This window comes from Heterodontus francisci, chromosome 19, assembly GCF_036365525.1.
Source record: "Heterodontus francisci isolate sHetFra1 chromosome 19, sHetFra1.hap1, whole genome shotgun sequence".
NCBI lineage: Eukaryota > Metazoa > Chordata > Chondrichthyes > Heterodontiformes > Heterodontidae > Heterodontus > Heterodontus francisci.
In genome coordinates, this window is record NC_090389.1 from 59,643,361 (window position 1) to 59,657,618 (window position 14,258).

Consider the following 14,258-nt stretch of genomic DNA (forward strand, 5'->3'; position numbering starts at 1 on the left):
ACTATCCAGTACAAAACTGCCCACTTGATTAGCACCGCATCCACCACATTCACTCCCTCAACCACCAGTGCACCATGGCAACAGTGTGCACTATCTACAAAATGCACTGCAGCTACTTTTCAAGTTTCCTTTGACAGCACCTTCCAAACCCATGATCTGTACCACCTAGGAGAACAAGGGCAGCAGACACGAGAAGATCACCACCTGAAATTCCTCCTCTAAGTCATGCACCGCCCTGACTTGAAAATATATCTCTGTTCCTTCTCCGTCACAGAGTCAAAATCCTGGAACTCCCTCCCGAACAGCACTGTGGGTGCACTTACACCACATGGACTGCAGTGGTTCAAGAAGGCAGCCCACCACCACCTTCTCCAGGGTAATTAGGGATGGGCAATAAATGCTGGTCTAGCCAGCGATGGCAACATCCATGAACAAATAAAAAGAAAACCCACAGGCTCAGTGGCGCTCATACGATTAGCAGTTTTGATTATTATCATTACTTTAATATTTATATTATCTTTGTTTGGGGAAGTACGTAAAATGGCTAACTTGGAACACTTTTCAGTTTTGTTCAAATGCTTAATCACTTCAGAAGTGAGTCATAATTATTATTGATTATATCAAAATTTATGAATTTCTTAGTGGAAACAATTTCAAGTTTAAAAACATGTAATTTTCATCTCTGATTTACTGTAAATAGTTTAATGTCCCCCTCTCTTATTCTCTGCTGTCCACCCTCTCTCATCCTCTCTGCCGTCCACCCACTCTCATCCTCTCTGCCGTCCACCCTCTCTCATCCTCTCTGCCGTCCACCCTCTCTCATCCTCTCTGCCGTCCACCCTCTCTCATCCTCTCTGCCGTCCACCCTCTCTCATCCTCTCTGCCGTCCACCCTCTCTCATCCTCTCTGCCGTCCACCCTCTCTCATTCTCTGCCGTCCACCCTCTCTCATCCTCTCTGCGTCCACCCACTCTCATCCTCTCTGCCGTCCACCCTCTCTCATCCTCTCTGCCGTCCACCCTCTCTCATCCTCTCTGCCGTCCACCCTCTCTCATCCTCTCTGCCGTCCACCCTCTCTCATCCTCTCTGCCGTCCACCCTCTCTCATCCTCTCTGCCGTCCCACCTCTCTCATCCTCTCTGCCGTCCACCCTCTCTCATCCTCTCTGCCGTCCACCCTCTCTCATCCTCTCTGCCGTCCACCCTCTCTCATCCTCTCTGCGTCCACCCTCTCTCATCCTCTCTGCCGTCCACCCTCTCTCATCCTCACCTGCCGTCCACCCTCTCTCATCCTCTCTGCGTCACCCTCTCTCATCCTCTCTGCCGTCCACCCTCTCTCTCCTCTCTGCCGTCCACCCTCTCTCATCCTCTCTGCCGTCACCCTCTCTCATATTCTATGCCGTCCACCCTCTCCATCCTCTCTCTCTCTCCTCTCCTCTCTCTCTCTCTTCCACCCCCTCTCTCTCTCTCTCGTCCACCCTCTCTCTCTCTCTCTCTCTCGTCCACCCTCTCTCTCTCTCTCTCTCGTCCACCCTCTCTCTCTCTCTCTCTCTCTCGTCCACCCTCTCTCTCTCTCTCTCTCTCGTCCACCCTCTCTCTCTCTCTCTCTCTCGTCCACCCTCTCTCTCTCTCTCTCTCGTCCACCCTCTCTCTCTCTCTCGTCCACCCTCTCTCTCTCTCTCGTCCACCCTCTCTCTCTCTCTCGTCCACCCTCTCTCTCTCTCTCGTCCACCCTCTCTCTCTCTCTCGTCACCCTCTCTCCTCTCTCTCTCTCTCTCGTCCACCCTCTCTCTCTCTCTCTCTCTCTTCCACCCTCTCTCTCTCTCTCTCTCTCTCGTCCACCCTCTCTCTCTCTCTCTCTCTCGTCACCCCTCTCTCTCTCTCTCTCTCTCGTCCACCCTCTCTCTCTCTCTCTCTCTCGTCCACCCTCTCTCTCTCTCTCTCTCGTCCACCCTCTCTCTCTCTCTCGTCCACCCTCTCTCTCTCTCTCTCGTCCACCCCTCTCTCTCTCTCTCTCGTCCACCCTCTCTCTCTCTCTCTCTCGTCCTCCCTCTCTCTCTCTCTCTCTCGTCCACACCTCTCTCTCTCTCTCTCTCGTCCACCCTCTCTCTCTCTCTCGTCCACCTCTCTCTCTCTCTCTCTCGTCCACCCTCTCTCTCTCTCTCTCTCGTCCACCCTCTCTCTCTCTCTCTCTCGTCCACCCTCTCTCTCTCTCTCTCGTCCCTCTCTCTCTCTCTCTCTCGTCCACCCTCTCTCTCTCTCTCGTCCACCTCTCTCTCTCGTCCACCCTCTCTCTCTCTCTCTCTCTCTCTCTCGTCCACCCTCTCTCTCTCTCTCTCTGTCCCCACCCTCTCTCTCTCTCTCCTCTCTCGTCCACCCTCTCTCTCTCTCTCTCTCTCTCTCTCTCTCGTCCACCCTCTCTCTCTCTCTCTCTCGTCCACCCTCTCTCTCTCTCTCTCTCTCTCTCGTCCACCCTCTCTCTCTCTCTCTCTCGTCCACCCTCTCTCTCTCTCTCTCTCTCTCTCTCTCTCGTCCACCCTCTCTCTCTCTCTCTCTCTCTCTCTCTCGTCCACCCTCTCTCTCTCTCTCTCTCTCTCTCGTCCACCCTCTCTCTCTCTCTCTCTCGTCCACCCTCTCTCTCTCTCTCTCTCTCTCTCTCGTCCACCCTCTCTCTCTCTCTCTCTCTCTCGTCCACCCTCTCTCTCTCTCTCTCTCTCTCTCTCGTCCACCCTCTCTCTCTCTCTCTCTCTCTCGTCCACCCTCTCTCTCTCTCTCTCTCTCTCGTCCACCCTCTCTCTCTCTCTCTCTCTCTCTCGTCCACCCTCTCTCTCTCTCTCTCTCTCTCTCTCTCGTCCACCCTCTCTCTCTCTCTCTCTCTCTCTCTCTCTCTCTCGTCCACCCTCTCTCTCTCTCTCTCTCTCTCGTCCACCCTCTCTCTCTCTCTCTCTCTCTCTCTCTCGTCCACCCTCTCTCTCTCTCTCTCTCTTCTCTCGTCCACCCTCTCTCTCTCTCTCTCTCTCTCTCTCTCGTCCACCCTCTCTCTCTCTCTCTCTCTCTCTCTCTCTCGTCCACCCTCTCTCTCTCTCTCTCTCTCTCTCTCGTCCACCCTCTCTCTCTCTCTCTCTCTCTCTCTCGTCCACCCTCTCTCTCTCTCTCTCTCTCTCTCGTCCACCCTCTCTCTCTCTCTCTCTCTCTCGTCCACCTCTCTCTCTCTCTCTCTCTCTCTCGTCCACCCTCTCTCTCTCTCTCTCTCTCTCTCCTCTCTCGTCCACCATCTCTCTCTCTCTCTCTCTCTCTCTCTCGTCCACCCTCTCTCTCTCTCTCTCTCTCTCTCTCTCTCGTCCACCCTCTCTCTCTCTCTCTCTCTCTCTCTCTCTCGTTCCACCCTCTCTCTCTCTCTCTCTCTCTCTCTCTCTCTCTCGTCCACCCTCTCTCTCTCTCTCTCTCTCGTCACCTCTACCTCTCTCTCTCTCTCTCTCTCTCGTCCACCCTCTCTCTCTCTCTCTCTCTCTCTCTCTCTCGTCCACCCTCTCTCTCTCTCTCTCTCTCTCTCTCTCTCGTCCACCCTCTCTCTCTCTCTCTCTCGTCCACCTCTCTCTCTCTCTCTCTCGTCCACCCTCTCTCTCTCGTCCACCCTCTCTCTCTCTCTCTCGTCCACCCTCTCTCTCTCTCTCTCTCTGTCCCACCCTCTTCTTTCTGTGGCCCCTCTGTGTAGGGTTAACTCTAAGCATAGGCAATCTGCTCTATATCCTTATTGAATAGCTTCACCTAAAATAAGAAGCATGACTAAGGGTCACTACATTTTATTAAACTCCAACCATTACAAATAATTGATTTAAAAAAAAATAAACAACCTTTTTTTGTTTTGTCACTTTCTGCCTTTTTGAATTTTTTTGAAGCTGTAAGTGCTGAAGGTACTGATTTGAAAAGGTACTGAGGCCAACGGTTACTATTATCGGAAATTAGATAAAGATTAAATCAAGATAGAGTAGCAGATAATAAGTATAATCTTGTGGAAGTTGAGATCGATGTCTATTCAATATTAACTTAATTAACAATCAGTTAAAAACAGGAAATTATTGGGGCTTGGTGCACAGCAGTCTGGTTCCCTGACATAACCAGGGACATGAAATTCTTTGAGGGATGTTCTCCATCATAAAACTAAAAATGAAGAGGAAAAATAAAATAAAGTAAAAGTGGGCTATAGAATTGAAAGCTAATGAGACCTTGACACAAGTTTTACCATGCTAATGGAAAACTTGAGAATGGATGAAAGCTTTCTGGGGATGACCAGATATTATGGTGGGTGATTATCATCTTGTAACCGTCCTGTTTATGTCAAAAATTGAGGAAGTACAAGGACTAAAATTGTGTAGGGGCTTAACTCAGTGACTTACCACTAAAGGTCCACCTATTCTGATTTTTAGGCGGAAAATTTGGTCTGTTTTGTATTTGATAGGATATTTGAAGGTCAGTTTGCAACTGGAGATGGTGTTCCTTCTATGCATTCTTGTTGAATCATTATCTCCTTAGCAAACCTCTTCTGAAACATCATCAAAAATGTGGCATACTCTGGTGGAAGGGTACCTTTAAATTTATCTTTTTCTTTGGTGTAGCCTTATCCTACATGCCTCTTTCCTCTTCCAACTTTCTTGTGGTTTTCACGAGTGCATAAGTCAGGGGATAAAATTGAGTTGCAGGGGCAAAATTTGTTCCTAAACATTGTTTTACTATGTATTATGTTCAGATTCTAAACAGCATAATAGCAGAGTAATCTTTGAATGTCGTTTGTGACTATGAATTAACATAGTTGGGCAATATTCTACCCACTATAATGAAATGGTCAAATGTTGATATAGCCTTTCTCTTCTGAAATTTTATAAATTTGTTTTATTTGAAATTATAAAAAATAACTGAGATAGTACAACAGTTTGATGATCCAGATGCAAGATATAGTGAATCCCACGGTGTGCATCTTAAACACCTAAGCCATGAGCAAAAATGTAAAATTAACGCATCACTGAGCTGAAGCCGACAACAATTTTTAAATATTTTTTTTTGTGTAAAGCTCAGCTTCCCCCTGAAGGCAGGTCCTGTAAGTTGTATTGTAAATGATTAAATTTGATACTGTGTATTAAGTTTAATTTTTTATATTTTGCACAGGATGGTGTATACTGCTAAATCAATTACAGTTCTTTAATTAAAAATATTTCATTTACCTCAATTGTTAGGTTCACGTGGGCCCAATGAGACCCACAAGTGTGGGTTGGCTGAAGCTCAGGAGTGCAAACCCCAAAGACCATCCAATTATGGAACCAAACTACTTATCCACAGGTAAATTTTCTTCTATTTTAGTCATAATCAATTATTATTATACAGTTGTATAATGTTTAAATAAATAAATATGTTTGTTTGCCTATGTGGCATAACCATTTTTTTAAAAAAGGGCAATTTTGCTTGAAAATAGCAAATGTCTGTTGTGGTTTCCCCAGTATCATATAGCTTCAATCTTTCAACATCAAGCAACACCCTTTTGTTCTGAATTTTGATCAAGTCTTAGTTATAGAATTCTGCCCATATTGGACATAATATATTAATCTAAAATAAAAAAAACCTCTTCTGGTGTATTTGTGTTTTACATGTTTGTGCCAAATTACTTTAAGCTTTAACTTTTGATTCATTTAAATAATTGTTCATTTTGCAGAAACTGATGTCCTGGAACTCCGTCAATCAGTGAAACTAACCAGAGAGATTTTTGCTCAAAAGGCATTTGATAGGTTCCGTGGTCCAGAGGTAATGCCAGGTAGCCATGCCCAGACGGATAAAGAAATTGATAGTTTTGTGAGAGAAAAGGCTGATAGTGCCTACCATCCATCCTGCACCTGTAAAATGGGACAACCTTCTGATCCCATGGCAGTTGTCGACCCTGAGGCTCGAGTTATAGGGGTGGAGAACTTACGGGTTGTAGACTCTTCTATAATGCCAAGTATTGTTAGTGGCAACCTAAATGCACCCACAATCATGTTGGCTGAGAAGGCTGCTGACATAATCAAGGGATGCCCAATGCTGTGTGATAAGAATGTTCCCGTTTATAAACCCAAATCTTAGACATTTGGTGGTACAAAGGTGGCACACATTTAAATTCTCTCCTATTCAAAAAAGTTAAAATAGGTAGAACATTAAAAATTGTACTCAATACAAGAAGAAAATCTGAATACTTGTTAATGACCTATTTGATACAAAATAGAACATTTCCTGAACATAGTTTTGTATTTTTGTGTGTTTTTACTTCTTCATTTTGATTAAATTTTTCTTCATTGAGCCAATCACAAATTAAACATAGCATATTTTACATAATATTGTCTCTGATGTTATGTCTGATGTCATGATCATGGTTGAATCCAGACCAAGGTAATGGGGCTTTTGGTCTATTTTATGCATCAGTTGTGCCAAGTCCACCCACTAGCACAATCCTTTGGTTGACTTGTAATAGTTTAATCAGTACTGAGACAACCTTAAAATTATAGTTTTTTAAAATAGTCAACCTCTGAAAAAATTAGGTCACAGTATTGTACAGCCATGCTATTTTGGTAAAAGAAAAATGCCTTGAAGAAATACAAGAGAAAGATTTACATGTGAACCATACAAAAGAAAACCATGGCTGGAATTTTCCAGGCCCTTTGGGGACGGCCTGTTTGGTGGGAAAGCTGGCAAAATGGTGCAGGGACGGGTGGGTACCTGACCCTATCCTGCTGCCGTGCCATTTTGCCAGCGGTGGGAAAGTTGGCAGATGAGCGATTTAAGTAGCCAATGTCACTTACTTCCTCTGTGGACATTTTGCCCATTGCATGGGGGCCTGCCGCTGCATGGAGAGACTGCCCAGTGAAACTTGGTGGCCTCCCAGCAGGCTCCGGGGAGGGTAGGTAGGGCCTCCTTTTTGGGCACTCCATGGCGATGGCCACCCCCAATGATGCTGCTGGTATTTAATGACCCCTAGCGGCCCCCCTGATTGCCAGGACCTGCCTTCATGGTTCTGATGTTCCCCAACCCCACTCACCCCACTTATCTCTCTTCCCCAATGGATGGCAGCCCTGACAGTGGCCATTTCATTGGCCACCCCGGGTCCTGCTGCCGGCTGAAGTGGGGATGCCATGTTAGTTGATAACCGTTCTCTATTCTCAGCTACACTCCCCATCTCCTCAAAAAAAAAAACTTTGACCCTGCTGTCCTTGCATACTACCACCCCATCCCCAACTTCCTTTTCTTCTCCAAAGTACTTCAACTTATTGTTGCTTCCCAAATTTGTGCCCATCATTCACTGCAACTGCATGTTTGAATCTGTTCAGTCAGTTTCTGCCCCTCCACAATATTGAAACGATACTTACTAAAGTTACAAATGGCATCCTATGGGAAGATTACGAGAGTAAACCAGCCCTCCATTTCATCATGGCTTGTTTCTTGCCTCTGACATGGTTGAGGCCATTCCTTCGTCATCCAGCTCGGTGAGACTGGTCTCGCCTGGTTCCATTCTTATCTATCTAATCATAACCAGAGAATCACCTGCAATGACTTTTCTTCCCACGAGTAGCCACCGATGATCTATCCTTGGCCCTCTCCTATTTCTCAACTATTTGCTGCAACCCAGCCCCGGTGAAATGTACGAATACATATCAGTTTCTACATGGCCACAGATGACACCTTGCTCTACCTCACCACCACCTCTCTCGGCCCCTCCAGTGTTTCTAAATTGTCTGACTTCCAGTACTGGACGAACAGATATTTCTTCCAGCTAAATATTGGGAATACCCAAAAACCATGGTCCTCAGTCCCTGCCACAAACTCTGTTGCCTCGCCACTGACTCTATCCCACTCCCTGGCACTATATGAGGTTGAAGCAGACTGTTCACAACCTTGGTGTTGTATTAGACCCTGAGATAAAATTCCGGCCCACAGATTTGGGCCACCACTAAGACTACCTCTTTCCACCTCTGTAGCAAAATTGCCAGACTTTGCCTGTCCCTGAGCTGCTCAAACCCTTAATTGTGCCGGTTTTACCTCTACACTTGACTATTCCAATGTAGTCCTGGGCAGCCTCATACATTCCACCCTTCGTAAACTTGAGGCAATTCAAAATACTACTACCCACGTCCTAACTTGTATCATGTCCTGTTCACCTATCACCCCTGTGCTTGCTGACCTGCAGTGGTTTCCCCAGTTAAGCAACGTCTTGATTTTAAAATTCTCAGTTTTCAACTTACTCCACGGCCTCACCCCTCCCTCGGTCTGTAATTTCCTCAGCCCTACAACCCTCCAAGATATCTGCAATGCTCTAATTCTGCCTTAAACGCTGGAATTTCCTCCCTAAACCTCTCCGTCTCTCTTTTCTCCTTTACGACGTTCCTTAAGACCTATTGCTTTAACCAAGTTTTTGGTCATCTGACCATCTATCTCTGTAGCTGGCTCAGTGTCAAGTTTTGTTAATGTTCCTGCGAAGCACGTTGGGATGTTTTACTGGGTTAAAAAATGCTATATAAATATAAGTTGTTGTGGTTGTAAAATTATCATCACACCTAATGTTCACATTATAATCTGCTGCGGCTCACACTATATTGGCTTAGATTGTACACCAGGCGCTGATAGCAAGCAGTTAGGCAGGCGATTGGTATGTTGGCCTTCATTGCAAGAGGATTTGAGTACAGGAGCAAGGATGTCTTACTGTAGTTATACAGGACCTTGGTGAGATCACATCTGGAGTATTGTGTGCAGTTTTTGGTCTCCTTATCTGAGGAAGGATGCTCTTGCCATGGAGGGAGTACAAAGAAGATTTACTAAGCTAATTCCTGGGATGGCAAGATTGACGTATGAGGAGAGATTGGGTCGACTCGGCCTGTATTCACTAGAGTTTAGAAGAATGAGAGGGGATCTCACAGAAATCTATAAAATTTCTAACAGGACTAGACAGGCTAGATGCAGGGAGGGTGTTCCCAATGGCTGGGGAGTCCAGAACCAGGGGTCACAGTCTCAGGATATGGGGTATGCCATTTAGAACTGAGATGAGGAATTTCTTCACTCAGAGGGTGGTGAAACCTGTGGAATTCTCTACCGCAGAAGGCAGTGGAGGCCAAGTCATTAAATATATTGAAGAAGGACATAGATACATTTCTTAATGCCAAAGGGATCAAGGGATAAGGGGAGAAAGCGGGAACAGGGTACTGAATTAGACAATCAGCCATGATTTTTTTGAATGGCAAAGCAGGGCCGAATGGCCTACTCCTGCTCCTGTGTTCTATGTTTCTATGACATTTAGTGATTCAGGGCGCTCTCTTGAAATAGACGATAGACTGCTTAAATATACATATCAGGGCCAATTATGTGTGGCATTTAGGGGAAAATATCTGGAGAATATGCCGCACATGCTCTGTCTAGTTGTATTCAGCTTGAACAGCCTAACCAACAAGCCTTAGAGAGAGACCCTGGAAGCTGATGAAAAGAAAAAGCCCAGCAAAAATTATTTTTTTTATTTTTGTGTGCCCATGTAGAACCAGAGTTGTCCTCCTGGGCCCACAAAAAAATCTCCAACCACATTAAGTTAAACCAAACAGTATCTTTTCACTGCTGCTTTACTTTTAATTGTCTTTGTGCATACTTAACTTACAAGTAATGTTCACCAACATTTGAAGTAATAGTGCTATGTAGCACATAGTAATTTTCTGGGAGGCTTTTTAATTGACTTTTTTATTTTGTATAGGATAAGATACCCATGCATTGTTTTGTTCATTAGGACAAATATGTTTGGGTTGTACATGCTGTAACTTGAGTTAGGCAACAACAGTCACCCCAAAGAATATCAGATATGGTAGGCACGTCTGAACAATGATTTAAAGTACAGGATAGGTGAAAATGTGCAGGAACAAATCTTACAAGAACTATAATCTAGTTATGAAAGATTCATTTTTGTGAAAAGTCAATTTATAATATCTACTGCGAAAGTACAGCAAAAGTTAATTTAAGGATTAAAGCGCAAGTACAGAAAGACCCAGAGTCACCTATAATTTTCACAGTAATAACAGTTCAGCCTTGTCTAGTGAGAAATTAACTTAATTTTACTTGGGTTTCAATGTCAATATATTTTCAACTTATTCTTACAGAAATATACACTGTTGTGTATATATACATTTCCAGCACTATGGTTTGGTGGTATGGGAAATACATATACAGACCTTACTGTACCATACGTACAATCACAAAATAGTACAACCTTATAAACGGAATATACAAATACCATACTACACAAAAGGATTACTTCATACAAAAATAGTCATGAAGGTTGCACACAGGAAACAGTTGTGCAATCAGAGATTGCTAAACCACTGTGCTGAATATCAAGAATACCCTGGGTATGGAATAAAAACAATTTAAAACGCTATGTATCCCTGACTGAGGTAAAATATCTTGCTTTAGTTCTTTTTACTAGTAGAATATACAGAAGTGCTTAAAAATGCATCCAGTTTAAAAGATTCCAGTGGCTGCTACTAGTGATGTGCCTGCAATTGAAACAGGCCATCATTTAAAATATGTATTAAAAATTCTGAAAATGTACATAGCAAAAAAAACAGCGTCTTCAGATAATTCAGAAAGACCTGCTCAGTGATGCATTTTTATGCAGTGGAAATAAAATGTGTAAATGGACACATTTAGTTTAAGCTAAACTCAAAATAATGATGCCTATGCTGATAACATCTCATTTGAAGAACTGTCACTTATAGGAACCTTACCTTGGGAAGCATGCATTTATAGCCCTCAGCAATAAGTTGGGAATGCTAATAATTACATTAATAAAAAGATACAGCTATCCTCGGTGGATGACAGAATTGTACATCCTGACTGTAATTTGTTCCTGCCATGAGCAATAGTATTGACAAGATATGCAAAAATCGGAGATTGTGTTAATGAAACCACCCAAATAAAAAAAAATCTGAAAGGAGCCACTTAGATGATTGAAGTTGAAATTTATCTCAAATGATTTTGTTCCAGTATAGCAAAGTAGCTTTCAGTAAATGAGTGTCACAATGAAAACTGTCAATTACTACGTGATTTAGAAAGTATGGAGAATGTACTGAAGAGTAAATTTTTTTAAATATTTGTCATTCCAAGTAAGAGTGCAAGTAAATCATATTTGCATATCCTGTGTAAAGTTAGGTTTATATTTTACTTCAATTAAAAATTGCTTGCCAAAGTTTTTCCTTTGGCTTCAGACTTCGCACAAAACTCTAAAGTTAAACTTGCATCATACACAAAGAAAAGGCAGCTCTATTGGTACATTTACTTATGAATTTGTACTTCTATTAAAAAATAACAGTAATCTATAGAATAAGTGACAGTAATTTGGAACCATAAATATTGCTGATTATCAGTTACAGTACCAGGATTACAAAATATAGAACATCTCTTTACAAATACAAATTTTTTATCTGTATGTTACAACCATATACAATTTCTCTACTTTGCAATTCAAGAAAACTAGTTTTTTAAGCTTTAAATTAATGTTGTTGAAAGTAACATGAAAGCCATTATTGTTTCTAGTGTAGGTTTCCCAAAATTTTCCTAATAGCCAGAAAATTAGTCTTTCTCTCCACACCAGCATGTGATGCAGTAAGACAAAAATGATATATCCAATGTAAATTCATAACAAAATATTTCAGAAAAAACAGCTAAGTTTGCAACCCCACCCCCCGCCAAAAAAAATCTTTTCTGAGATCTGCTGTAGGATTTTAAAAAGCTGTTCAGAATGGTTCATATTTGCATGACAAAATTGATGGAGAAAAGATATGTTTTATAGTTTTAAATCTTTTGATATGCCAACACTTGCTCTCAACCACAAGTCAAAGTGTATTTGAGGTAATGACATCCGTCATTTTTGATTGTCATCACCTTTATAATTTCCCTTTAACTGTATGCATCATCATAGAAATAATACACTGCTTCCTCACTTCCTCAACACTGCAAGTTGTATGACGTTCTGACTGAGGAAAACGCTGTAGCCTTGTATAATTAAAAATGTGGCTTTTACTTCATCTTAGATTTTTCTCCTTGGTCCTCAGTCTTCACGTGCTAGTTACATTTTGATTGGTTCATGGTGGAGTATACTTCTTTAGAATGACCACATTCTGATCAGATTACACTGCTGTACTGGAGGACAAAATGAAGGTTATGTGATCAGAGTGCCATCAGTTCAGACTGTTACCAGTAAGGCTGTGACATCACTTGGAAGAAGCTCTAATGGTCTCTTGATCTAGCTAGTGCCGTAAGAATTTCTTGACTGTGAGGCACTTCCTTAATGTTTCTATAAATGAGTCTTCCACCGTAAATGCTATAAAGTAGTGATGCATATCATTTCATCACCTAGGTCCTCTTCATATATTCCAGTGTCTGTTTCCTCATCACTGTATCCAGGACCATAATCTTGTTCATAGTCACACCTGTTTTTAACAGGGAACATATCTCCACTAGTTCCATTATGAAGATTGCCATTTAATAAATTGCTTGCTGCACTTTCCATTTCATCAATAGTCATATCACAGGCATCTGCAAGTTCATGTTTAGTAACTGAAACAAATTTTGGATCTTTTGCATATTGTCCTAGACCTTCTGATATTAGGACCTTTTAAATAGAAAAAAAATAAAGTCGTTATTAACCTTGTGAACTACACATTTTTTATATATAGAAAATAGCATCAAAGTAAACATTTCGCCAAATAAATAACTTGTGCTGTAGTGAATTTAATAGCACACGAGATAATACAAATTAGAAGTATCCAGAAACTCAAAAGTGAATCAAAATAATTGGAACTTTTGTCTGGAAAATTTTAATGTTTAATTGACATTTTCTAAGATGCCAGGTACCATTTTCTGACTGAGAGCAGGCAATCTGGTCCCAAACTCTGTTAAACCAGCATTCATGAGGTGTATGGGACTACTCCCAGTAATAACTTTCCCTTATATTTTACTATGGATAGTGAGCAGAAAGGGCCTACAACTTGAAAGTATAGCCGAAACCAGGAACTTGAAATGTCAGTAAGTTTGGACAAAACCTCTTATATTTTTCCATTTCATGATATAGTGCATTGCAACACCAACCTCTGGATTTTATTAGAGAAAGTATATTCCACTGCATTGAAACAAAATGCAAAATAACTTAGGAGATGTCTCCACTCAACATTTTCCTTCGATACGTTGCGTTACTATTGCTTTAGGCTTGCTGAATCAAATATTAAATTATAATGTTGTCTATCTTGCATTAAAATTAAACCATATCAAAAACAAAGCAAAATGCTGAATTGTTTTTAACACCACTGAACGCTAGCAGAAAAGCAGGTGGTAGTTCCTGGACAGCTCAGAAGTATTTTAGATTGGCAACAATTGTATACCTCTTACCAGTAATTTGATGAGGAAACAATTGTATATTATTTATTTGTTTGTCATCCTGCATAAACTAAGGAAAAGTCCTGCAACCCAACTAGGAAATCACTATCCCACACCTTATGCAGCGTACTGTGTATGCCATTGCCTCGCGAGATTTACTTGATGTATATTGTTTTGTGTGTATTTCTGCTATTTTGAACTTTAATTAAAGCTTAAGCCAATGAGCGAGATACAGAACGATGTTTTCTGGTATTTTGGTTGCCTTCTTTTTAACTATGACATTTTAACTTGTCTGAAATTACAACTGAGACTAAAGCCCCGATTTTAAGGCCAAGCAAGAATCAAGAGGCAGAACAGCAGAGCTCCCTGATATTGCCAGTGTGAGACTCCATCAATTGTGCTGGTAATGGGCATCCCACCCATTCTCACTGCAAAATTTCTAGCCTGAGGCCTATTTAAAGCAAGTAGACAGTTCTTAAAGCAAGGATGCATTTCATGGCAACAGTGTGGAACAATTTTGTGGGCTGCAATGAGTTGCAAGATTGCTCCTAGGTTTTTTTTGATACCTTTCTGGCGTTCGTGGTGCATTAGGGCAAAAGGTACTGTTCCCACCATCCACAGGCACTCACCCAGGACAAATATCCAGTACGGCTGGACAGAGGTGGCTGAGAAGGTCAGTGCCAAAGCCCTGGGGTTCAGTGTAGAAAATGATTTAATGACCTCACAAAGACAGCAAGGCCAAATACATTGCTTTTTCTCTGTAAAAAAACACCTGCAAATATTCCTTTCAACTCCTCCCCAGCACTCTGAACAAATTCCCCTGAAGTGTCAGCTGTGGC

At 42.2% G+C, this 14,258-nt stretch overlaps 1 protein-coding gene across 4 annotated transcripts in view; it reads left to right on the forward strand.

Annotated features, from left to right (window-relative positions):
- The window catches only part of chdh (choline dehydrogenase), an 83,561-nt gene extending 69,916 nt beyond the window's left edge, over positions 1 to 13,645 (forward strand). For all 4 annotated transcript variants that reach the window (XM_068051726.1, XM_068051723.1, XM_068051725.1 and 1 more), the window contains exons 7-8: positions 5,229 to 5,331; positions 5,702 to 13,645. In XM_068051726.1, the coding sequence (XP_067907827.1) occupies positions 5,229 to 5,331; positions 5,702 to 6,105 (507 nt within the window). In that variant the 3' untranslated portion in view covers positions 6,106 to 13,645. The remainder of the gene's footprint in view (positions 1 to 5,228; positions 5,332 to 5,701) is intronic.
- Positions 13,646 to 14,258: the final 613 nt, after the last annotated feature.